This window comes from Tympanuchus pallidicinctus, unplaced genomic scaffold (assembly GCF_026119805.1).
Source record: "Tympanuchus pallidicinctus isolate F22 unplaced genomic scaffold, pur_lepc_1.0 scaffold14, whole genome shotgun sequence".
NCBI classification, from domain to species: Eukaryota; Metazoa; Chordata; class Aves; order Galliformes; family Phasianidae; genus Tympanuchus; species Tympanuchus pallidicinctus.
Window position 1 is genome coordinate 7,000,639 of NW_026294659.1, and position 26,782 is coordinate 7,027,420.

A 26,782-nucleotide genomic window follows, 5' to 3' on the forward strand; every position below is an offset into this window, starting at 1 on the left:
ATTTTTTTTTTTTCTTTTTTTTTCTAATCTGTCACACTAAAATAAAGCTGTCCGAGATCACGTGTGGACAGGTTTTAAGCACTTACTAATTCATTCAAAATAAAAACACACAAAGTAAACTTTAACCACAACTGCAATTTTTAATACAGAACTGCACCCTCTCCACCCTTTCTCCCACTATTCCACTCAGGGTTATGCTGTGCAGATACCTTAATGCCTTTGCTTTTCACAGAATCACTTTTCTTACTAATCTGAGTGAAATAGATAAAAACATATGAAACCAGCAGTGCTCTTACATTTCATAGCAATGTGTCTTCATATCTAAACATCCATATACGCACAGCGGAGTTGAGTACTTATAAAAATGTGTAAGTGAACACAGGCTGTCAATAAAAAGCAGCCCCAAAATCACACAAGCATAATATTATAAAGAAAACATTCCATCTTACCTTGAGACATTCTTCTTGTTTCAAGAGGTCCTCACAGTCCTTAGCCTGCAGAACAGGAGAATTAAGGCGTTCTTCTACTTCAGACAAGGCTTGCAGAAGCTGAAGGATCTCTGCCAGGTATGTAGAAGGCACGTAAGCGGTTTCCACAGTCATACTTTCAGTCATCACAAAAGTTGTATCTTCATGAACTGTTTGCTAGTACAGATATACAAGAGAATGTTTCCTTTAGTTTCTCACCTCTACACAAATGTATAATTTATTGCAATTTCCAGTTCATGACCTAGAACCAATTAAAAATTATTTACAAGGCCAAAAGCAGAAATATTTGAGTTATTTCACACAGATCACTCACGTTCCCCTAATTCGACTGAAATGGCAGATACTAAAATTGATCCATAGAAAAGTATACAAACTTCTCTTTTTCCAATGAAATTAAGATAGGAAATACAAAAATACTTTGAGATTACGATATTACTGGGATTCTAGTGCTAACAATTTCATCTTAAACTGTTAAATCTCTAAGAATATGTCCTTCTTTATAGAAATTCCATGCATGCAAAGCCCAAAATACTGACATTTCAAGGTGTCAAATAAAATAATGACTTGCCTTACAGATACAATTTCTTAGGTTACATGCAAGATAAAACAACTAGGTCAATTCAGTACTTACAGTAACATACTAAAATCTCTCTCTTCAACCTTGGAAGTATAATTTGGAATTTCAGTATTTGAATATTTAATGGATAAAATTCACAGAGGAACTCCTAACAATACATTTCTTCAGAAATATATATATATATATATATATATATATATTTCCTAAAGATGTGTATTTTTGGTAATTTGGACAAATATGAACTAGACACGCTATTCTGAAAGCACATGCATACACCAAGTGCAAGAGAGTCCTGAGTATTTTGTGTCAAAACAGAGTGTTGATCTATAGGTTTTGGAAATATATTGATATATTAGGTGATAAAATGGTAACACATTAATTCTCCATTTTTCTGATTTGATGTGTTTGTAGACCATTAAAAAAAAACAAAAAAAAAAAAAAACAAAACAAACAAACAAAAAAAAAAACCACCAAAAATTTTGCTTGAAGCTTCATTTAACTGAACTCCAAATAGATGTTCACCTGTATGTCATTCAGAATATTATATATATATATTTATATTTAGAAATATATAAACTCTGATTTGATAAGCATAGGTTACTATTTGTTTATTTTATCACAGCACATAGGATTCCTAGTGTGGGAGCACAAATTCACTGAGCTTGGTCCTTGCCTTCTTAAAAATGCAAACTTTACTTATTGAAGATTTCAATGAAATGTTACAAGCAATTGTTGGTTAACATTCAAAAATCTCATTACTTAGTTGTTCCAGTCCTAACACAGATAATCGAGGATTTTGGAGCACTGTCTGTGAATGCATCTGTGGTTCTGTAGAGAGCAGCATCATTAGTAAAGGAAAACAAAACCAAACACTATTTCCTACACACTACCTCAGCAAAGTGTCTCATTTTAATTGATCTATTTTCAATATCCATCTTTTCATGATTTCTCCCCTCTGTTACTCATCTTAGCATTTGATTCTTCAGTTTTCTTTTAAAAGTCTTATAATATGCATACACACATTGAAGTAGCTGTATGCATATTAATGCATATTACAAATAAAATTCATGAAGTTATCTCTAGATTTGTATTATTCTGCTGCATTTCCTATGCAAATTTAATTGCTTTGCTTATACTATTTTAACAAAATGACTTTCTCAGGACATCTGCTAACAGTGAAAACTCTTACTGCCATCATATCACTACTATAATTTTTATTTTATATAATTATATAAAATAAAATGTTTAAAAATGGGTCCTCTCCCTTCCCTGTACGTTTCATGAATCACGCTCTGCAAGAATAACATTTTACCCCAGTTAACACAAAGAAAAAAGCTCTCTGTGTTGATTAGATAATGGGAGATCCTCAATAAGCCACTAAGCCATGCAGCAATATATTTCCATTCCTCAATACTGTGCTGAGACTCTTCTACATACAATGAGGAACTACATCTTTACAAAAAACCCAAAAAAACAAAAAAACAATTTAACAGCTTTTCCCTGTTTGACAGAGAAGACAGATTATTGATATTCAAGTAAGGGGTATGAGGTTATTCACTCAAAATAAGGTTACAGGAACACGTGAAATGACACACACAAGACAATTAAATTCTGACACTTCATTATTCTACTTTTCTAATCTGAATTTAGTCTAATAACTGTGTATATATAGAGTATACACATAATAACTGTTTACATAAAATAGAATCTGTGCCCTCTTACTCTAAAAAAAAAATCCTGAAATCAGATAAAAATCAAATAGAAATTTGATGTGTGATTACTTATTAGCCACTTATTGTGCCTAATTAGTTAGAGTAATGCCAAAATATCCACCCATTTGCTACAAATGAGTGATAGAAGAGTACTCTTCCAGGAAAAATTTACTAAAATTTGAAGGCAGGGCTGAACTGATCTATATGGTTTACTCATCCCTCAAAGTATGTGTAATATTTAATGCCCATCAATTCCTGTGAGCTGCATAGAGCCACAATTTTATTGTAGTTAACAATTTGTTTATTTATATTTAAAGTTAAACTGTAAATTACTACAACCAGATAAATACATGGATGAATTACAATTTGAAAGAAGTCCACCAGAACCCATCTTCGTATTTGGCAATATTATTTCATACTTTATTCTAAAGAAGAGGAATCCAAATGAATTAGTTTCTGAATAAATAAATGAGTCTGAAACGTGCTAAAACTACAGAAGTGAGTTTTTCAAGACACTGCAGGAATTTCTTTCATTCTATCTTGACTTTGTTGATAGTAGGATAACAGAGCTTAAGGCATCTTGCACTAAGGAATGGAGAATAGGCATACACAAAATTGATCATTTTAATGAGTAAAGAAAGATATTTTTGTTTTGTTTTGTTTTTTCAAAGTTTGCTGGAATTATCATGAAGATACAACAGGCACAGTCCTTCCTTACATTCTGGGCAAGCATCTTTACCAGAAATGTACACATGAAACTGAATAACATACTAGCACTGTAATAAGTAACCCCCCCCCCCCCCCCCCCCAAAAAAAAAAAAAAAAAAAAAGGAAATGGTGGCAGCTGTGACCCACAGCTTTTAGAAATAATACCAATTCATTAAATATATGTGCCATTACTAATGGACAAATGATTAATGAGAAGCAAAACTGGTTAAGAGTTTACAAAAATTAAGAGTAAGACTAAATAAGAATACTGAAGCTTTATAACTTTTGAAGGATTTTTTGAATGCACAATGAAAAAAGTGGCAAAAATACATTAGATAAGTATTTGAAAATATTGAAATATATATATTTTTAAAATAATGTAATATATAATACAAATTAATGATGGAGAAAATGATGGTATAAAGGGCTGTTTACTTCAGTATTTCTGTAGAATGTGTTTATTGCTATCATTGTTATCAGTAGAATAAGATGAATTTTCTTCCCTGTAATTGCACATTTTTAATTAAGATACAGAATCTATTCATAAATGTGACTTTACATACATGTAATCAAGAGTTAAGTTCTACAAGGTATAGCACAAAGATAAGAAATACCTCCACGAATTCCCCCTCAAAGAGAAGACCAATACACAAAACAAATAAATAAAATCAAACCTACAGGAGTAATGCAGTTTTGCCTACAAATTTCCCCACAAAAAAAGTATCTGAAATTATTATTCCCAACTTCTACAACAGTATCATCTAGTACTGTCACAGTTAATAAGCCTTGCAGAATGCTGTGCTTGTCTGTTTTGTCTCCCCACCTATTTTACCTATCTCAGTATATTCATTTCTTTTCCTCCTACAAATGGAATGATTTCAATATCACTGCAAGAGTCTATAGCCCCAAAACCTATTTTGCATTTACAACTGCAGTTGACAACTCGACAACTGTTCTGTTTTTGGTGTCTGTCACTGTAGACACTCAAACTAATAGCAAGTTAAACGTGCTGTTGTTTTAAGTTAGTAATTTCATGCAAACAGAATATGCAGGAGTGCAGCAGCTAGCTACTGTACCATGACACTACTCTTGTAGCATCCTGATGAGAAGGGAAAGACAATTAAACACATGCTTTCTCCTGAGGTGAACTAAGGCTTGAGAAAGTATTCTTTATAATTAGCTGTAAGATATGATGAGAGTGCAAAAAGAATGCAAAACCTCAACTCCAAGGAATAAACATAGATGCACAAATACAAAAATATGAAGCTATAATTAACACCATAGTTAGCACCAATATACTGGACACAGAATTAAAAATCCAAAAGCCTGATCAAGTGCTGTCAGAGATCAATAATATCACTTTCCATTTTTATGTAAATAAGTTTTTATATATTTGTTGCTAAGCCAACTGTGAGAAATTATCAGATAACATTCAGAAAGACAAATTCTGTATCTTCACTACTGCTAGCACACCTTACCTGTGTATATATATTTAAAAAGTAGATCAAAATGATGCAAAGAATATGCAACTGCTACTATAAAATTTGATGCCCCATATTCAATCACAAACAAGTTATCATCTATCAGTACAAGCAGATGCCTGTCTTTCATGGAAACTTTAGTTCTCACTGTAGGAGTAAAAATGTATAAAATGCTTATGTAATTTCATAAAGGAAAGGTCTTAAAAAAGCATATGTTAGCACTAAGATGTATTAAAACATCTTAGTGCTTTTTTTTAAGAATCACATTTTTAAGTAAGATTGTAATAATTATTTTCTCATGTGATTTTTCTGTTCATGCTTGTTGTCCAGAAAGGGCTGCACACTGGAAAACATAAAATATGTATTTTGATGACTGTATCTGACTTAGTGACTTAATCTTTAAATGGATGCTTCCTTTACATCAGAATGACATTCCTCAGTGAAATGAACTCAGAGGAAGGAATGTCAACATAAGGGCAAATCAACTCTTTATTGACCCTCCAACATTGAAATGTGACAATTTCATTTTTGAAAAATACTATGTTCATACCAAAAATAATTCCTTTGGAATCTTCTTCCGCATAGAAGAATTCAAAGAAAACCAAAGTCAGGAACTCCAAACCCAAACTTTTAGACTGATATCAGAAATGTCTGTACAGTAACTAGGCATCATTTTGCTACCTCCTCATTCAATCAGTTAAGAGGTCTATATTCTGTTAGCATAGAAATTCATTCTTGGACAGAGTGTGCTTTAGGTCTTCACAACACTTCACCACTCAGGCATGCATACTGGCTAAGAAATGCTGCATTTATGGTTTTCATTCCATGAGTTACAGATCAAAAGAAAACTATTAAAAATCAACTATTCTGCACAATAGCATTAACTTGGGGGGGTGCGGGAGGGACAAAAGAAAAAAGAAGAAAATTTTACATAGAATAGCAATAAAAAATTGTAGGATTTAATTTTGAAAACCATCAATTAACAGACATAGACCAGTGCAAACTTACTGTCTTACTGCTGACTTCGGGTCTTGAATTAACTGCCGAGGTTTTCTCCTAAAGAAAAAAAACCTTTCCCTGCTCTTTTAGGTTTCAGTTGTGAGACATCTCACCAAAAGTCTGGTAGTCATGCCACTGCCTGATATGCTTTATATAGTGGACTGGATAAATATGTGTAGTTGCTTGGCTCAAAGACTTGGATACATTTTTATTCTACCCCCATTTCTTCTTTTTATTTTTCTTTGAATGCATTATTTTCACATTGAAATGAAAATAAGAGATAGAAGTTATAATGATTAACTTCAAACATTTAACTCAAATTATATTGGTGGTATTCACAGTTGTAACTTTCGGGGGGATTTTTTTTTTATTTCCTTTTTTTTCTTTTTTTTTTTCTTTTTTTTTCTTTTTTTTTCTTTTTTAAGACATACATATATATAAGTTGAAAACTATATCAAGGCATTTCTGATACTACAGCCATTCCTTTGGATTCCGCACCCCCTCAGGCCTTCAGAACCTACAAGATGTAAAATACCCTAGACGAAGAAGAAAATGTTTTTTGCAATCCCTTTTCCTTGTCTAGCCGCTTAGCAGGGATTTTATTTTATTTTGGCTTAGATAACTATGTCATGATCTGGACTCGCCTCAGGCTGAGGAGACTGATGTACTGCTGCATACTCAACTCAGATGTGGCTTATTTGAAAACTTAGTCATTGCTTTTTACTGAAGACCTCCTGTCATGTACACAAAGAAGAGACTCAGGACCAGCACAAACACAAAACTGTAGCAGTCCTGGTTTTGATTTTTAATCCTGACAACTTCCATTAGTATCCATTCACAAAGTAAATTAATTTCAAAAGTGATGGAACTAGGACATGAGACTATAAATACATTTTATTCTGTATGACATAAACCAGCTCTTTTAGAATGTACAAGAAAATGGAGCACTGTGTATCTTATGTCATATCCGTAACATGACCACTCATGAAGAGAGACAAAATCTAATATTACTATGCCCTAATAGATTAATTTGAACTATTGGGATTTGGAAAATGTCTCGCTATAAATAAATTATGCGTGTATATTAATTACTTCTGATAAAAGGTGGATTATTTCAATCCAGTAATTGCAGTAATTCAAAACTGACAAGCAAAATTACATGTCATGGTAAAAGCATTTTATAATCCCTACTCCTTTCATGCATACTTCCACAGCAGTCAGTATCTTACTCATAGAAATCTGTAAAAAAGTAAATGCTTATGTATTCATATTACATTTTGGAATGAAAAAAAAAAAAAAAAAAAAATCTGGACACTGCATAATATACATCTTTGTCTGGCTTTAAAATAGATATTAAAGACATATACTTAGAATGTTTTATGGGATTACCTTGAAGACACATTTTGAATCGATTTATGTGTCTCACCCTCCAGCAAACAAGATGTATTTTAAAGTTCTTATACTTTAGCTATAGACTAAATATGGCCATAGAGCTGTTAGCCATTTCTTGCATTTGCCTAGTAGTATTTTTCACAGCTGCAAAAGTGCATACATTATCAAGGAAATTACATACTTAAGAAAGTATTTAATTTATGCTCTGGAAGATTAATTTTTTTTTACACAGTCATATATCCTTGTAACCACGATATGCAATTGCGAGCATCTGTGCATCCTGCTAAACCAGCATTAAAAAAAAAATCAAACTCTCTAACATAACAGTAACTACCCTAAAGAATACAATGAATTTCAAATTCTTTTAACTCAAAACACAATTTCAAAATTGTGTAAGCTATAGAGAAGCACACAGTGACAGACTAAGTTTCTGTATTCTGTACTCTGTATGCTGTGTTGCATGGCAGCCCTCCCATGATAAGACTTTGGTCAACGTTAGCTCACTTAGAGGATGATTTATTAAGATGGCAGAAGCACCCTGGTCACACAGCATGAAGCCTTAGGGCTGCTGTGAATTTAATCTGTTACTCTACTGACTGACCACCAAGAAAACAACCAATGTTAAATATAGCACAGACATGTTAAAATACAATCCACTTGAGATCTAAATTGACTACTTCGTTTTGAAATTGTTTAATTGTAATATTAATTTTGAAGATATTTAAGCCAACTATGTGTTAGCTGTTTGTTGAAGTAATTTAGAAAATAAAAAAAAATAAAATAATAAAAAAAAAAACCACCACACTGAAGTACCTCTGTAGTGTTCAATGCTAACAACTTCAAAGAGCAACGTTTTAAACCTTAAATAGTGTCACCTTTCAGAGGTAATCTACATTTATACAGATGTGATCATGCAGGATAATGATAGGGTTTGTTTTTTAGGCTGATTCTGTTGCCCTAAGACAGATTTTTTTTTTTTAAATAGCAGGCAAGAAATTACTGTAAATCCAACACTAAATAAATATACCTACATAGCTATTCAGCAATCAAACCGTACATATAAAAATTCATTTCTATGGGCACCCTTGTGAATATATTCAGAAGCATCTATGAAACAACAACAAGAAAAATTAAATGAAAATGTCATCCTTAACTGCTGTTTCCTTAATTTAACAGGAGATGATTATCATATCTTCAAAAGGTACTGCTAGTTAGGGCCAGATCACTCTGCAGCAGGTCTTTCCTCTTATTATTTAACTTCACAGTATGACTAAGTAATTTTGATAGCAAACTTATTTATCTATTTAGTTACATAATTTACTATGTTAATAAATCATGATATATCTGAGAAATTAAGATGGCAATTAGCTGGTTTGTTTCCCCAGTAGCTAGGCAATTATTAGGAAGAAAATACTATACCAGGATAATGCAGTTTTGGCCAAAGAAAACTGAATGGAGAGACAAATTGCTTGTCACAGGTTTCCTTAACCAAAGGATGCTAGTCTTGTTACCACCCTTACCACACCGAGGACAATAAGTAAAGCCTGTGCCATGTGTTAGACTATATTACAGTAACCACTTCATATAATTTAAGACAACATCCTAAGACAGTCCTATTTGCAGCAAGGCTATTCATTCCCATGCAATGAGTTAAAGGTGTTGAACTTCACTTTCAAACTAGGGAATGTAATTCAGATTGCTTCATTGAAGACCATAAGAGATAATGAAAAAAAGGTAGAGAAAAATGTTTTTGTGTGAAGTTCGGTCATCTGAAAAGAAATTTGTTTTAAAATTTGCTCTAATAAAAGATTACGGATTTGCCATGACAATACTGAACAGAATGAATAAGCAAATAAAAGACAAGAAAAACACACTTTAGAAGAACTTAAAGTACTGTATAAGATGGTTTCACATCATACAGAAGAAGGCTAACAATGGCCTTCTCTTAAATTATCACATCACTCTATCTTTTAGAAACAGAGAATGCAAAGTGCATTTTAAAATGCATCTGTAATACCAGCTCCTCTTCAGCTACATCCAATGCCTATATTCAGTGTATTTCCTTCAGCTTTCTTGCCAGAATCCTAAAAGAGACATGAAACTAGAAGTATCTGAAATAAAATTAAATTATTTTGAATGAATTTTCTAATAGTAATGTTAACAGATTTCCTGATTTTCCTGATGGATGCTAAAAAGCTGATGTGTACACTCAGTTGTGATTTTCTTCCTAAAGATTCTCATTCATTCTCACTCCTCTACAGTCACAGCCAAAAGAGGTCTGTGTTTGGCTGTACTGTGTAAAGCTGCCTCAGTTAAACAGCTGCCTCTGTTAATACAGAAGTTAAATGGTATCACTGAATCACTTCTGTCCTGTCCTTGAAAGACCCAAAACACAGAGATTAAACAGATTCTGTATTCCAATCCATTTCTACAGTTCTCTTCTCGCCCACTAAGTATTTTCCTGTTTTGCTTTTCTAATGCCTCTTCTTTCATCATTTCATCCTCTCCCATACTCCTCATGACAATAAAGATGAATTAGCTTGTGTCAACCACTATTAATTCATTTACTGAAAAAAAAAAAAGATATATATATAAATAAAATATAAGGAGAAATACTCATTTTATTCCAGTGCCTCTGGTTCTGACAACCATGGAAAATAATGATCTAAAACAATGACAGCAAAGGAGTATCAAAGTATTAACATTATATGGATGCAGGTATATAGTTAGGACACAAGACTTGTGTTTATCTAGCTGTGACACATTTTATTTCCGTTACTGTTTGATTTTACATTTTAGAAAATATTTTTGTAGGTAAACATATTTTATCTGTAAAAACAAGTTTAGATTTCATTAAAGAGAATTAATGGAGCTCAATAGGGAAATACTAACTGAAAATTGGAAGATGTCTTTAGAAGAGTGAATTTAAACCAACTCTTGAATTTCAGATGTAAAATAAATTTGATCAGTCCTTAATCAGGTTCCAGAAGCTGATCACATACTCCCTCACCTGGAACAAGTACCCAATTAAGAGAGAATTAGTTTGAACTTCTGAATGCTTCATAGAGTCTTTAACAGAATAAGGTAATTTATTTTGAAAATGAGGCTTATGGTCCTTTTATTCATAGGAAGTACTAAAAGTACTAAAAGTACTGGTATTCAACTTAAGTCACCGTTAATTGCTTTGAACTACTCTAACCACTTACCTCGTAGAAAAAAAATGCATATTTTACACAGTTATTTCCCTTATTCATTCTTGTTCACCACAAGGTTTACGTGGTATGAAAAGGACTTTCTCCTGATTTTCACCTTTTGATCAACTTATTTTTCCCAGTATGGGAAAAAAATCCAGGCCAAAATATGTCAGAAGTAAAATGACCATTAGTTCCTATGGAATTTTTAATTGTGTTACCAATAAAATTACTGATATCATTTATGCAAGTCTACTTTCTTTGCCAGTACATATACAAGCAGGTATATAATTTTGACAGCTGTTACTGAATTGAAGGAAAAAGTATTTCTCCTATCCCAAAAATAATCTTAAGATAATATGAACTCTCATAATTTCCAATGTCCACGACTGAATTAAGTTATAATAAATTAAAGTATGTCTCAAGTTGGCATAAAGAACAGGTAGTGTTTGAGGTAACAACAACAACAACAGCAACAACAAAAAAAAAAAAGCTTTTTGTGTAGTGGAAAATAATTCTGCTTCACCTTTTTAAGCCTATGCTTTCAGCTACAGCATACTTATTAACAGAACTGGTGACACACACTTATTTTTCAGATTGTTGGTGGACACTATCTACTACACATCTGTGAGAGAATCACAACTTTATGAAAATCTACCATGACAGAGATACTCAATTCTTATGTTTATGCATCCTTCTCGCAGATCTTCCCCTCCACCCCTCCCTCCCCCCTCAAACCCCCAAAATGGGGAAAAGTAAATAAGGGGGAACATAATCACTCTGATTTCATACTTTGATATCAGAATTATATTAGCTCTAATAAAGTAAGAAATGCAATTCTGTCATCAAGCCACAGCAGCATCTTGCTATGTTTATTCAATTAATCATAATGAATTGCAAGATAAACAGTACAGTTAAAACCTCATTGCCTTTTAACAATAACTTTCAACTCTTATATGTCTGTAATTGTATACATCATTAATTGCAAATGAAAAATGCAGAAATTTTCTACTTCTTTTGCTTCAAAAATAAATCCAATTTTGTAGTTTTATTGTATGTTTTTATTCAGTTGATGGGTAACAGAAAGCATTTTTTTTTGCTGGTATATGCATGTGTTCAAGTGAATAGTTCAAGTTTTCTTTTTTCTTCTGTACGCTCAAGTCTTGAACAACTAACTAACCCCTCACAACATCCCTGTGAGGTAGGAACTTATGCTGTATTAAAAGAAAGAACAACAACAGCAGCAAAAAAAAAAAGGAAGTTGGGAAATTAACTTTGTTCCAATGATTTGGAAAAACTAAAAGACTAACTAAAATAGTAACGAGGCGCCTTGTATTCCTCCTCATTCTGATGTGACCGTGAAAATACAACACTTCTCATCAGTTTCAGTAGCTTCTGTAAAACGTCTAACACATTTCACATTAATACCACAGTGGTCATTGTTAATAGAGAATGGTATTTTTCATATGAAATTAAAAGTACAATGTAATTGACCTGCACACATGTATATTTCATTAACTAAATTTTTTTAAGACATTGAAGAATACTTAAAACTTTTAACCATTACAAAAATATAAATATACCGTATAAATAATTTAACAATAAGAGCACATGTAATGGTTGCACGCCTAAAAAGTCAGTGGCTATATTTAACTGACCAATTCAAAAACCCATATAGCAATTTGTCTACTTTACATAATTTAAAGAAAAATATGATTTGCTGGTAAAATTTTATAATGGATATACTTGCCCTCTATCATCGTAGGCGTTAGGTGAGTATGTTTAATATGAATGGCAGATTCTTGTTTCTTTCATATCAAAAGAACAAATACATTTATTATAAAAAAACCTTATTTACAAGACAAAGTGAAGCCTGTTCTAGCTCCATGCCAATATAAATAAATGGTTTGCAAGTGATTCTGTCCATCAAGTTTAATATAAACCATAGTAACCCGAAAAGAGTAATCAGATGGAACAAGATTTAATAGCATACAAACCAAAATTAATGATTGTCTGATTGTTTCCATTAACAGCATAGCTATCCCAATTATTGTTTATATATATATATATATTATGTAACTTAATAGTCAGAGAGTTCAAAATAAAAACAGGTTAATTACATTAACTCAGGTTAACAGGTGTCAATCTTCTCTTTAATCCCATAAAATCTAAAGTTCAAAAGCCAATAAACACAGTAAGAAGAATGACAACCAAAAACTGCCATATGAGTGCAAAAGTAGTTATTTCACAACCATCCACATGGCTAACTTGTGCAATATATTTTGATCATAAACCTGGAATAGTGACAGTTGACTTCCATTTTATTTATCCAGTTACTGCAGTATCTATAAACCAGTAAGAATATAATAATATTTTATATTAAACCCTTCAAAATAAGAAAACATTAAGTTAGCTTAGAAAATTATTTTCATCTCTTATTCAATTTAAAAGTACAGTTTCTTGCAAAAAACTCCTTTGAGATTTCAAGTATTTGAAGAAGAGGCTATGTATAAAAGTGCAAGGAGAAAAAAAATTAATCTCTTTCTAAAGTAGGTATAAAGATGTATTATGGACAAATAAAAACAACTGAAATTGGCATGGAATGGCAATTGAAATTGAATGTTTGAAAATAACACTTTTTTGGATATACACATTTACTGAACAAAAATGCATGCATGGCAAACTGACATTTTTAAACTGGAGAATGTTACGGAAAAATAATGAAGCAACAGAAATAAACATGAGCTTTTCATTGCTGAGTTTTCGTTAATTGGCTGATTTAAGTGAAGGGCAATTTTAAGACCAAAACAGAGAACTACTGTATTAGAATACAACGACTTTCCCACTTGCAAACAATAGGGTTTTTCTCATTAATATCTGAAGAGTTGACACTGACCCTGATGCTCTCAGTGTTAGTAGGATTCTATTAGCAGTAGCAGTTGCAAACATATGGGTTTGCCAATAACAACTCACAATTTGTGCATAGTTGAGTCTTCGAAACTGAGCAAATTTGCTCTCAAAATCTCGCCAGCGCTTGCTGAGCTGTACCAGGGTTGGCTCCACTGCTTTTGCAGCCCCATCCTTAGACAGGCGTTCAGCCTGCCTGTTCACCGCATTCAGATCTTCCTTCTTCTTCTCCAACTCTCCACCAATCTCCTAGTGAGCAAAACCAATACAGGGCCCAGGACAGTTAGCTAACTAGATCAATCAACTTAGAATTAGCAAAATACTTCTGTCAGAACTTCCATTTCAATTTTATTGTTACAGTTAAAATGTTCAGCTATTTCTAATCTTAGAGGTAAACACAACAAAAAAACCCGAGATTAAGAAATCTTCTTGGAGACTGGCTGTAGATATATTAGAATCTAGTACAATCTGAGAATTAGCAAAGGCCAGCAGGTTTTACACTTTGATTCTTGCTAGTACACTGTAATGGGCAGTTGAAGAGTATTATTATTTTTTTAATCCGTAAGGGTCAGCATATTCATGACAGATAGTTTGGACAGTTTACAAATATATTATCTGAATCTTCAATGCAGTGTTTAATTCCTGTTTTACTCTGCAGGAAACTCAACAGAGAATGAAGCAAAGAAAGACGAGGCAAAAAAAAAACTAGGAAAACCTTTGACAATATGTAAATAAATCTACAGATTTTGACAATGACATATGAATGTTCAGATGAAAATGAATGTGCTAACATGAGATAGAGGTCATCCATATATCGGTAAGTCATTAGTTCATCTGGAACAAAGATACATAAAATCAATTACAATTTTTACTAAAAAACAGTTGATGCTTCTTAATACATTGCACACTCCATATTGACAAAAAAATTTATTTAATGTTTTTCAAATGATTTATGTAACAATTATTGTAACAAAAGAATACAAGAGATAATACAACAAAGAAATACCAATTTGAATACAGATTGTTAGCATTTCTTTTATTATAAATCAGAAATAATCTATTGAAATAATAATATTTTACATCTATTGAAATATTCATTTCATTTCCATTTTTTAAATTAATAAATTTATATCTCAAAATGATCTATCATTGCCACCCCCAAAAAAACATTACCTTTAGCTTCTGTTCATCTTTGTGGTCTGGTAGACTGGCTAACTTTTTCTCAATGTCATCCAGCCATGTCATTAGGTCATCAGCCTGTCTCTTGTACTGATACCATTGATGAGAAATCTCTAAAGCCTTTTTTCTTCTTTGAGACCTCAAGTCCTGTTCACAGTGCAGATATTATTAGAATATGGATGAAAGACTTATAAAATATGAATTGGCATTTGTGTACACTGAAGGAAAAAAAGGAAAAGTACACAGGTCCACTATTTTTAATTAAATGATGATATTTAAATCAAACGTGGAAGTATCTGAACACAGAGTATTTTCATCAGTTTGACAGGTAAATGTTTAAGCTGAGGGTACATGAATAAATCAGTGAGCAGTCAGCAATATTCAGAGAAGTCCTACATAAATATCAATATTTTTACATATAAAACAATTTTCCTCAGAATACTTACTGGATGGAAGGAAACACAGCCCACTTACTAGCTAGGTACAAGTGGGCTTCCTGTGTTTTGTAATCAATTGTGAAATTCTAGCCTAAGTGAGAATTCTGTAGCTATTCAAAAGAAAATAATTTCAATGCAAAAATGTATTATGGACCACTGTATACCAAATGTGTTTATGACTCAGATTTATAAAAGTATTAAAACTTCTATTGAACAGCACATTAAAAAACACAACTTCCTTGACAGTATTATTAAATATACCTTATGTCCTTAGCTTCATTCATGAAGAGTTCAGAAAATACTTTCACTACAATAGCATCTTACTAAGAAGCAACTTTAGGAAAAACTTACATAATTTATTAAAAAAAAAACAAAACAAAAAAAAACATAAACAAATGTGCTTCAACCTTTCTTGAAAATTTTATTTGACAAAGTTGAATTCTGAACTGAATAACTCAAAAGGAAAACAACCAATAAAAATCTGGCCAATAGTATAGCTCTGAAGAGTCTTCTCCTCCACAAAAAATTTGAATTAGTTCCGTTTAACTTGAAAAAAATGCAAGACAAACCTAGCAGATTTCAAGTTACTGTGTAATGTGAACAAAATGACAACAAATTCCATCTATTATTTTACTGCATTCACACAGTTAAATTGTAAAAATTAGAATGAAATCCATAGGAAACAAAAGATGATGCTCACAAATAAGTAATAATTAAGTGTAAACATGCGTAAACACATGTAAAAATGTGTTCCTAGTGTCAAGAAGAAGTAAACAAAAATTTTCAAGAAAAATTCCTCCTGATGAAGGATAAACATTTCAGCTACAATTGCCAGAGACTATGCCTCTTAGGTGACCAAAGGTGATCTTTCAACTACAAAACTCTTCCTTTCCATATTTGATTTTTCTCCAGAAAGTTGGCATCCTCAAATAAATCGCTCAGCACAGAATTTAGACGTATGACTTTGATTTTCAGCTTCTTAGCTGCTAAGTCTACTGATACAGATATACTGATATAGATTATAATCTACCCCGCCAGTATTTTAAAGAGGGAAGTGTCACTTTTCATGTTGAAAGAGATCAGCATGCTATTTTTTTTAATGAAGTATAAACCAGATTATTAATTACAACAAAAGTGTTCTACCACCCAGAATCTAAATTTGTGAGGCTGTATTGTAACTAAGGTCTGGAATTCTGTTGGAGAAACATAAAAAGTGCAAAACATATTTTAAAAAGGTAATATAATAAAATAAGTGTTTACTGTCCAATTGGCAATCACCTGGTTGTAAAAAAACTGTGACAAAACAGTGTCCATTACACTGCATAATTAATATGCCTTTTCCAAAGCTTCAAGAAAAGTGTAGAAGCAAATACATGCTTATAGCTGAATAGTTTCAAATGATTCATCTCTAAATAGTAATGAGAATTCATTTAACTTTACAGAACATTGCCCTGAAATGAAGAAAAATCTGTTTTATTTGTATGTGCTTATAATGTTTGCTCCTATACCTTGAGAGCATTATGTTTAGTCTGCAACAGCTGCTGTTTTATCTTTATTTCCTCCCGTTGTCTCTCATCTGTGATTCTTTTCTGAAGCGTGTCGCCCCTTTGCAGCAATTCTTTCACTGTGCTCTCATCATCTTCACTCTGATTTGAAATAATAACAGGTAAAATGGGCATTTAATTTAACTACCACTTAAGTACTAGGAGTTTTCGACATATAAACTTATACCTCCTATGCTACAGATCTAAAAGCTACTTGCAGTTCTGTTCCGAAGACACAATAGCTTTCACTTACTTTCTATATCACTTGAAAGGTACAAATAAAACAGCAAATGAAAAGCTACAGATGTTTGATACTAGACTTTACAGAACATGGATGTAAACATTAAAGGCAAAAAGATAAAATATTTCTAACTTTAAAACAGAAAGGTGTATCTGAAATACTCTAAGAAAGTTTCAGTAGTCATTGATATTGTCAGTATGCTAGGACAATGTGATTCCTAAGTATTTCACATAATAGTATCATCACAATACAAAACAGCTATTCTAGCATTGAAAATGGTACCACTATGCACTCGATACAGAAGGTGAATCTCTTCCTACAGATTTCAAGACCATTTTTGAAACAACACTAAACACTCTATGTATATAAACAGAAAAAACATGCTCAAGCATTGGAACATTACCCAATAAAACTTAATTCACTTATTATTTACCCCTTGAGTAAATACCGCCTCAAATTGCTTATGTTTTTCCTGCATTAAAAAAAACAAACAAACAAACAAAAAAACCCAATTCATTTTAGCATTGATCTGAAAGATCTATCTTTGAATAATACCCTGAAAGGAAATACTTTTTACTTATATTGCCTATAAAGAAATATATATCTGATCTTGCTGAGGATTCACAAAGTGAGGATCCTAAAGATGATTGGCTATCTAAGACATGTAATTCCTCTGAAAATTGTATTAAAGAATTCACAGCAGTATTTTGTTTGTGACGTTTTGTTTTTGTTTTAATACACTTACATTGTTTTACTATTAACAAATAGGAAACATAAATAATAAAACTTATCACAGTCACATGTATTATTCACAATATAAGGTATGACCATATATGTTAATAACTAACCTCTGTGTTATTTGTCATTAGTGAACGTCTTCTTTTACATGACTTCTGAACTAATGCTAATTTGGAACCTTTGAATTTATAATATATTAGCATAGTAAAATTCTGTCCAAGTCATATCTAAAGATCTTAAGACAAATAAGGTAGTTTCTCATTTTCACTCAGGACTTTTTCATCTTTCTATCTACTTCACTCAAACTTCCATTTCAACCAATTTACCATATCTTTATTGAAGTCCTCCTCTTTCAGATTCACCCCCTGCTGAATTTCAACTTCCAGTGGTTCAAGCAATTTTTGTATATCGAAGTCAAATTGCTCCAATTCCTTCAAAGGAATGAAGGGCTAGAAAGGGAAAAATACAGATACAATTTATTTAAATTACATATTTAATAGTCTTATTAGAAGCATAAACAAGAACAGACATCTGTTGCACTTCCTATTACTAAAACATTAGTAGATTTTCCATAAGATGAAAAAATTATCACCATGCAACTCCAACTATCCACATACACAAATAAAGATTGGTACTTAAGAATACTCTAGAGTTCTCATGTAAGAAATATAAGAATTCTGTGGCAAAGTAAGATTTAAAGAAAAAAAATGATATTTTCACATTTGTGTGCAAGAACAGGCTCAGATAAACTGTCTAAAAAATTAAGTTTAAACAATCCTCAGAAACAGTATAGCAACAAGCAATCCATTTAGATGAATAACTACCTTCTACTACCAATTGAGAACAATTTCAGGATAATTTGTCTCAGTGTTTTGAAATCATTGTTCTGTCAAAAAGAACAGCAAAAATCCCACATTGATTACATAGTATCCATCTTAAAACAAAACAAAACAAAACAAAACAAAACAGTTAAACTTCACATAAGATATCCACTTAATGATACTATGTAACATAGTAAAAAACGAAGTAAACAAAACCTTCTTTAAGAAAGCACTCCATGTGAGGTCTAAAAAAGGCAAAGCAGAGAGTGACTATCTTTCCCTGCCGTCCCCTCTCTTTTGATGCAGCCTCGAAACTGTTGGCCATCTGGGCTACAACAGTACACTGCTAGATCATGTCTAGCTTTTTGTCCACCAGGACCCCTACATCCTTCTCCACAGGGCTGCTCTTGATGAGTCTGTAGACGTATCTGGGATTGCACTGATTCAAGTGTAACACTCTGCACTTGGCCGTGTTAAACTTCATTCAGTTCATGTGGGCCCAGTTTTCATTCTTGTCCAAGTCACTCTGGATGGCATCCCTTCTTTCTGTCATATTGACTACACCACTCATATTAGTGTCATGAGTAAATTTGCTGAGAGTACACTCGATCTCCTTGTCTATGTTACTGATTAGTATGCTGAAGTGCACCAGTCCCAAGAGTTACCCTTGGGAGACACTGCTTGTGACTGGTCTTCATCTGGGCATAGATTTGTTAGTCATAACCCCTGTGACTGTCCAACCAATTCTTTCTTATCCAACAGACCAGTCTGCTAATCTCTCCAATTTAGAGGTAAGGACGGGGTGCAGGACCACATCCAGGCAGACATCATCAGTTGTCCTTCTTTTGTCCACAGATGTTGTCACTCCATCATAGAACGCCAACAGATTGGTCAGGCATGATCAGCCCTTGGCGAAGCCATACTGGCTGTCTCTGATCACTTTCTTTTCTTGCACATGCTGTAATTCAACCTCCAGGAGGATCTGCTCCATGAACTTCCTAGGCAAAGAGGTGAGGCTCACTGGCCCATAGTTTCCCAGGTTTTCCTCTCTTCCTTTCTTAAAAATGGAAGTCATGTTTTCCTTTTTCCAGTGACCAGGGACTTCACCTGACAGCCATGACTTTTCAAATATTATGGTGAGTGACTTGGCAGTCATATCAGCCAGTTCCTTCAGGACCCTGGAATGTATGTCATCAAACCCCATAGACTTGCACCCATTCAGTCTCACAAAGTGATCTCTAACCTGTTCTTCTCTTAATGACCTAGAATCTCCTGGATGTACTTCTGTCTACCTACTAAAGGAATAAGTACATTATATTTTTGTCACTTCCCTTGTATATTTCTCTACAACACATTGGGCTTTATTATAAAGCATATGTTTGTAATCAAGATGTTAATAATCAAAGCTATTCAGTCAAACAAAAGAGGCTAGACATCAATTAACACTCAGAAGATGTGTAAAACTTTATCAGTTGTTCCACAGATAAACTGGGAGATTTAGAGTAAAAATATTATAATTGTATCTGGTTGATCATTTTCATGACAAAGACTTTGTACGCTTGTATACACTAATGGAAATATAACAATGGTTGATATTCATAAGGAAACATACTGTGCTTAAAAATTTTCATCAAGAAGCTCAGCTTCTTACCTAGCAACTACTTCAACTAAGGCAGAAATAATAGCAAAATACTAAGTAATCTATACTTTGATCATTTAGATCACTTCATCAAAGGATGCATCATCACAACATTTCATCTTACAACATTGTGGAAGAGTATGGCAAAACTCAGAAGGAGCTCCATATTGCAGTATTCAGAATGGAAATGTTACACAACAGAATCGTTTGTACTACATATCCTCTGTCTATAGTTTGTCCTTCTGTAATGAGTAGAAGCACACTGCAACTGCTGAAATACTACTGACGGCTGCCAGAAAAAAACAAAACAAAACAAAACAAAACAAAACAAAACAAGATCCCTAACACAATCACTCTAGGTCACAGGAAAAAGGTACCCCACCACAATGGCTGAGGGTTGGGAAAGTTGGGAGGGGACAGATGACCTGAATTGGCCGAAGAGATACCATATCATGTAATGATTAATTCCAGAAAATCAAAGTAAGAAAACAGAAAAACAAAGAAGCAAAACCAAACCAACCAACCAACCAACCAAACGTAAGAGAGAGGAAGAAGAAGTGGGGTACAACTTCCAAAGTATCCATTGATGAGAAATAGGCTGAGCACCAGTGTAATGAGACTTTGTGTCACTTGCTTTTTTCCCCTTACTAGCGAGATTGTTTGTATACCAACCTGCAAGTTTTCTCAGTTTCACTTTTCCTATTCTTATCCTCTATCTCACTGAGGGGATGAGTTCTCAGTGAGCTGCTGTGTGAGCGCTTAGACGCTGCTAACCTCTACAATAGCACAGTATCAATATTCCTCAAAATTTATGTTAAAACTAGCTAGAAAAGAAGCTGCTTTGGAAAAAAACATGTCTTGTTTATCGTTGTGCAGTAAGAAATGTTACATTGGTCAAAGAAATAATGTCAATGACTCTGCACTCAGTTAAAGAAGGTACTCACACCCCTGAAGAGCAAAATGATTTGGAAATCACCCAGTTAAAGTTCATCTTGGCTAGCAAAGATGAAATGATACAGTCAGACAATTGTTGGAACTTGCTTGTATTACAAAACAAGTAGTCTTTTAATTTCTCAGCCAAATAGAGCATCAGTTTTAAACAATCCAGCAGTTTTTTGCCTGTATACAGGCTATGAGAGAGTACTTGTTTTTCAAGAAAGACTAATATATCCTGAAGAAAAAAAAAAAAAAAAAGGTGAAAATAACACATACTTCTCAAAGTGAGAGGCCATAAAAAACAGTTTTCTAAAGTATTCACACATATCCTTCTTTGCACAATTCTTGCATTTAAGATTAATATGATTCATTTTTAATTCAACAATGACAATTACATGCCACTGTTCATCACTGCAGTTTATAAGTGTGCAATTAAGTAATATACTGAAGAAAAGAAAACCCAAATCATACCCTGGCTTTCTCCTCAGCTTTCCTAGAAGCCCTTTTAACTTCCTCTCTTGTTTTCAAGCAAATATTGACACAATTATTTCACACTGCTTCACAGTTTCTATCATTAAGCTTTTTTTTTTTTTTTTCTTTTTTTTTTCTCCTAATAGGATATGTTCTGTTCCACAAATGAAAACTAAATCAACTCAAATATGTACAAACAATGTGCTGATTACAGAGGGCACTGAGCCCTGTGAAAGCCCAGAACAGTAGATGGAAACCATGCAACCTTACTTATGCATTTATAAGTCTTATTTCCTTCTCTGCCACTGATCCTCTGTGCATTGATTTCCCATGCTATTACACTAGCTACCACAAATACATAGGATCAGGATCCATACAGTCCTGCTATGCACCCTACGTGGCTGCCTGCTTCAATCTACAAAACTACTCTTCACAATAAAGGTAGTGAAAACAATGGAGAAAAGAAATGATTTATATCCTCTCTCATTCCACGTCAGAAGTGAACTTGGCAAAACTTGTCTAAAAATGCCCTAATTCAAACTGAACTCAATTCAGTACTCAAACTAATTGAAGAGATAATTATTTGAAGTACTGTTGAAATATACATATACAAATACATGCATATCAAACCTTGACAAGTCTTGGCCTCATAGGAAAAGATATTTAATAAAAATTAGCCCCTACAAACAAATACACACACACAAAAAAAATAGTTATGGACAGTCATTTGAGAAGATTAAGAATCTTATTATTTCCTCAATGACATTCATTTTTTGTGTTAGTGAGATAACAGGTGTATGTTTATATAAACTTAGTGAATATCACTATTTATGCAGTAGTGAATGCCAACCCCCTCTCAAACATTGACACTTAAAAATAAAATAAAATAAAATTAGGATTTTAACATATTTTCCTTTAAAATCTTAGCTTTTGAAGACTCTATAGTTCACTGATAAGTTTTAACTGTGCACCTTATACAGATACCATTCGGTATGCATCTCCATATGGAAGCAAGTCTTCCTACCTTTCCACTCTTAATTCTTTGTGATATGGCAGCAAATCGATGGTTGAGCTCTGATAGTTTAGGCTCTATTACTTTCCTGCAGTGATCACCATGGTTTGTCATCAAGTCTACTGCTTGGTCACGCACTGAGTCCACCTTTGGATGCATATCATTCAGCTCAGCCTTTAAGCGCTACAGTCCGTGAGCAAGAGACAGGGCTTGAAGTTAGTAATAAATGCAAAGAGAGAGAAAGAGAGAGAGAGAGAGTGTGCAAAGGAATAGGGAGCAAAACCATAAAGCAAATTCAGACAATTATGCATGAGCATGCAAACACAGTACAAATACATTAGGTAACATTCTTACTCACGCTCCTCAACATTTATAGCAGGAATGTATCTATATATCTGTTTTCTGATCTTCTATTGGAAAATAACGGTGGACAGTATTTCTAGACAGGTTATCTGCCATAATACAATCCTCAACATATTTGAGGGTACGATCAATTATTTTATGTTCCTAAAGATAAGGAGAGTTGCTAATTGCGTTAATGCACTGGCACAGGTTGCTCAAAGATTCAAGTGCCACATCCCTGGATGTGCTCAAGGCTGGACAGGGACCTGGGCAGCCTGATGTAGTGGGTGTCTGTGGCAAGGATTTGGAACAGGATAGTGTTTAGGGTCCCTTCCACTTCAAGCCATTCTGTGATTTTGTGATCATAATTCATACATTAAAGAACTCAAGGTAATAGTTGCTACTTTCATTACTGTTCAATAAGGTTCAGTGGAGGGATAGAAATACAATGAGATGAACACCAGTGTGATTTTTTTATACAGATCTATCCAAAAGAAAACAATATCTTCTTCTGTAATAATAATTGTAACAGTACATGTCAATACGGGCACAGGCAAAAAAGGGGAGCTACATATTAAGGAATCATAAACACATTTGGGCATTAGGAAGTATTTTACAATGTCTATGAAATGTCATTGTTCAACACAACTGTAAATTTTTATCGATGGCAAAGATAATTGTACTTTGTCCTTTGCAGTGTCAAAATTGTTAATCTTGCTACAGAAGTCTGTCCTGTAATCCTTCTGAGATCAATGAGCCATTGACTTTTGCTCTGTGTAAGTGCTACTTGGAAATTTTGATCGTCTTGGATTTTTTTTTGGTAAATGGTATCACTATGTTAGCATCAGCAATACAATTCTGATTTTGATTTGCAAACTATTTCTCTGATAATATGCAACATTTCACACTGATTACTACAGTAAATGCATATATAAAAATCCATATAGATAATAACTCAAAGTCCTTGACAAAGAAGTTATTTTAAATAGATACTTTGTCACAATTATCTTACATGTCACTTTTCATCAGTCTTCATCAAATGATGTAAGAGGCCAAATAAAGCCTTTAGATCAGTGTGCTAAGCCATTATTATACAGCTTATTCACCATGTAATATTCTTGTTCATGGTGTTGGACTGGCATCAATGCAAGCAGTGTTCATAGGACTAAAACAATCATATGACAGAGAAATCAAATGCAGATACCATAGATATCAGAAAAAAATAAAAGAAAAATAGAAAAGTATTTAAAATGAAAACACAGGAGAAAAGGTTTGTGTTTAACCTGCTCTGTTAAGCAGTATTTTCCAGCAAACACAGGCTTAAAAAGATGTTCTACTCACCATGAAGTAACCAAGACTTGTAATGTATCTGGTTTTATTCCTGTAGGGACTTAATTTTGCTGTGTGGTACAAAGTTACTAAGTAATCTACAAGCCAGAGGGTAGCTTTATTACAGAGAAAATAATGTTAATCAATTTTGGATACCTTTCAAAATACACTAGTTCTGACACATTCCTTTTCAGAATAAAATTAATGTTCTCCAGAAAATCACATTTTTTTACCTTAAGAGTTTCCTCTTTTTGCTGGGGCTTTTGCTTATCAGATTCATCCAACAGTATTTCAGCACGATATATCCAAGTTGTGACATTAGCTACTTTCTGATCAAAAGCCTCCATGTGCTTTTGATATTCCTGTATATAAAAAAGGTAAATACTGCATACAAAAAAGTAATCAGAACTGAAATAATAGCCATATTTATGCCAATTGTGGCAAACATGCATATGTTATGAAACAAAATTTATTTCATATAATATCTGCTTGTTATGTGAAGGACAAAATCTACTTTATGTGTTTGCTTTCAATTTATATGCTTTATTTCTTTGAACGACATTCTACAAGAGACAGAATATTCCTAAGAGACAGACAGGAGGGTGATACAGTCACAGCAAGAAACAGGCATCTGCAGCTCAGTGAGACTGCTGAGAGGAAAAGGAAGCTGGCAGCCAGTGCTAATGGAGGTGAAATTTCCCAAGAATCAGGCTTGCTTTTTGGTGAGCTACTAAGTTGATTGAAACTAGGATGGAAACAAAGATTCACCTGCAAAATCACAGTCAAGAAAGTGTGTTTTATATACATATATATAATTTTCATGTACATTTCACCTAGCTTCTCTGCTTTCATATTCTACTTTTAAAAAGCTACTGCCATTGATATTCCCATAAAACTTTCTTTTTTTTTATTTATAAATCTTCTGTCTTTTCTGATGAGATCACTAGAATGAGGTGTATTCACACCCACCTCAAACTTATAAGTGAGCCATATGTACTTATTAGCACACAATTAGAATATGGATAATTTAGTAGTGTGGCAGTGGCAACAGCTGTAATAATTTATTTACCTGTTCCTTTTGGTCATTAAAAGTATTACTCTACAGAAACTGCAATACTGCTACATAACCTTATCAATGACATAACTACAGCCATCTGTAAACTTTAATATATATTTCTAATAATCAGTTCTACACTGAAGCTGAGGACCTACATCATGCTACATCAAATGCTTCAGTCTTCCAGATAGAGCAGACACAAATGGATGTTTGCACTTGTATGCTGCCTATAGATGAAGAAGCCCTCTAGTGATGCTGCCTGTCTGTTACAGAAGCATTCTTAAGACAATGGTCCCTAGTAGAGTTCTAAAACACCAAGCTCTGAAAAGTTAAGTCTAATGTATCCCTGACAACTCCTTCAGTTCTCTGGCTTCAAATTGCATTCTGATTCCATCAGGAAAAAAAACATCATACAAGATTTTCTTAAGTGTTCAGCCACTGTATGGTTAATACTCCTTCTTTGCTTTTGTCAACTCTTCAGGACAACATGAAGGGGAGAATAAATTTTTATGACTGCCAGTTGTTCTAAGCTGTTGGGACTCCTGAATTTAAATTAAATGTGGTTTAGGGATTTGCTTTGTATGAGGTTTAATCTGGGCCCCTTAACAAAATATCCGCATCAAAACATGCACCACAAAATTGCCCAGAGGAGGACCACCACAGAGAAGGACTACATCATTGTTCTTGAGCACATTAGGTGCACAGTACTCACAGAGCTTCTAATTCACTTGCTTTGAAATGAATTTAGTTCACACACATCACATCTATTCTGAGGACCAAACCAACATGCAGGTGGTGACTTCTAGGTCGTATGTAGATAAACACAAAGTCGGTATCAGTACTGAGACTTAATTCAACTGATATGGCCATTTTTTTTATTTGATTCATATTCAAATACCTTAGATCTTTGGGAAGAACCTGCCTTCCACACTCTAGGAAAATTAAAACAAAAAAAAAAAAAAAACCAGAACAAAAAAACCAAACCAAAACAAAAAACCAACAAAACAAAAAATGGCCCAGAAACTGCTCAGGTAGATAAGAATGGGAAACACTAATCAGCAAAATTCCACAGCGCCTCTCTCTTTAATCACTCAACTAAACAATGTGATTGATTGTCAGTCCATTAGATAAGCATACTCCGGGGCACCAGAAAAAGCAAACCTGTAAGAATGAGCACCCTGGGCATCATTTCTCCTGTGGGCACAAACGCATTTTTCTTACCATTAACAGATTTAACCATTCCTCAGCACGTGAAGTTACTGCTATCCAATTACTGTTCAGGAGGCTGAGTTTGTCTTCCACTAGAGTTTCCTTTCCCTTCAGTACTGTCTTCAAATTCTCTCCTAAATCACTGACATTCTTAAGCTGGACTTGGCGTTTCTCAATCTCTTTCCGTGTTGCCTATAATCAGCAGAATAAAAAATAAAAATTCAGGAAATTAAACATTCTCCACACAAAGATCAACAAACAGCCAGTAGGTTCATACGAGAAAACACCCTCTTGCTTCCCTCTAATTAGAGAAATAAGTATAAATAAGAATAAGTAAAACACAAATTGTTTGGTTTTAGCTCTGATAAAATT

The 26,782-nt window shown here is 33.4% G+C and overlaps 1 protein-coding gene across 17 annotated transcripts in view; it reads right to left on the bottom strand.

The window, feature by feature from the left end:
- The window catches only part of DMD (dystrophin), a 1,043,395-nt gene that overhangs the window by 576,335 nt on the left and 440,278 nt on the right, over positions 1 to 26,782 (bottom strand). For 14 of the 17 annotated variants that reach the window (XM_052674157.1, XM_052674152.1, XM_052674148.1 and 11 more), the window contains 8 exons: positions 26,423 to 26,602; positions 24,378 to 24,506; positions 22,486 to 22,656; positions 17,921 to 18,043; positions 16,580 to 16,717; positions 14,629 to 14,781; positions 13,522 to 13,704; positions 450 to 644 (listed from right to left, as the gene is read on the bottom strand). In XM_052674157.1, the coding sequence (XP_052530117.1) occupies positions 450 to 644; positions 13,522 to 13,704; positions 14,629 to 14,781; positions 16,580 to 16,717; positions 17,921 to 18,043; positions 22,486 to 22,656; positions 24,378 to 24,506; positions 26,423 to 26,602 (1,272 nt within the window). Of the gene's footprint in view, positions 1 to 449; positions 645 to 13,521; positions 13,705 to 14,628; positions 14,782 to 16,579; positions 16,718 to 17,920; positions 18,044 to 22,485; positions 22,683 to 24,377; positions 24,507 to 26,422; positions 26,603 to 26,782 lie in introns of those variants that run through there. The other 3 variants (XM_052674158.1, XM_052674161.1, XM_052674159.1) reach the window with 3 other exon arrangements.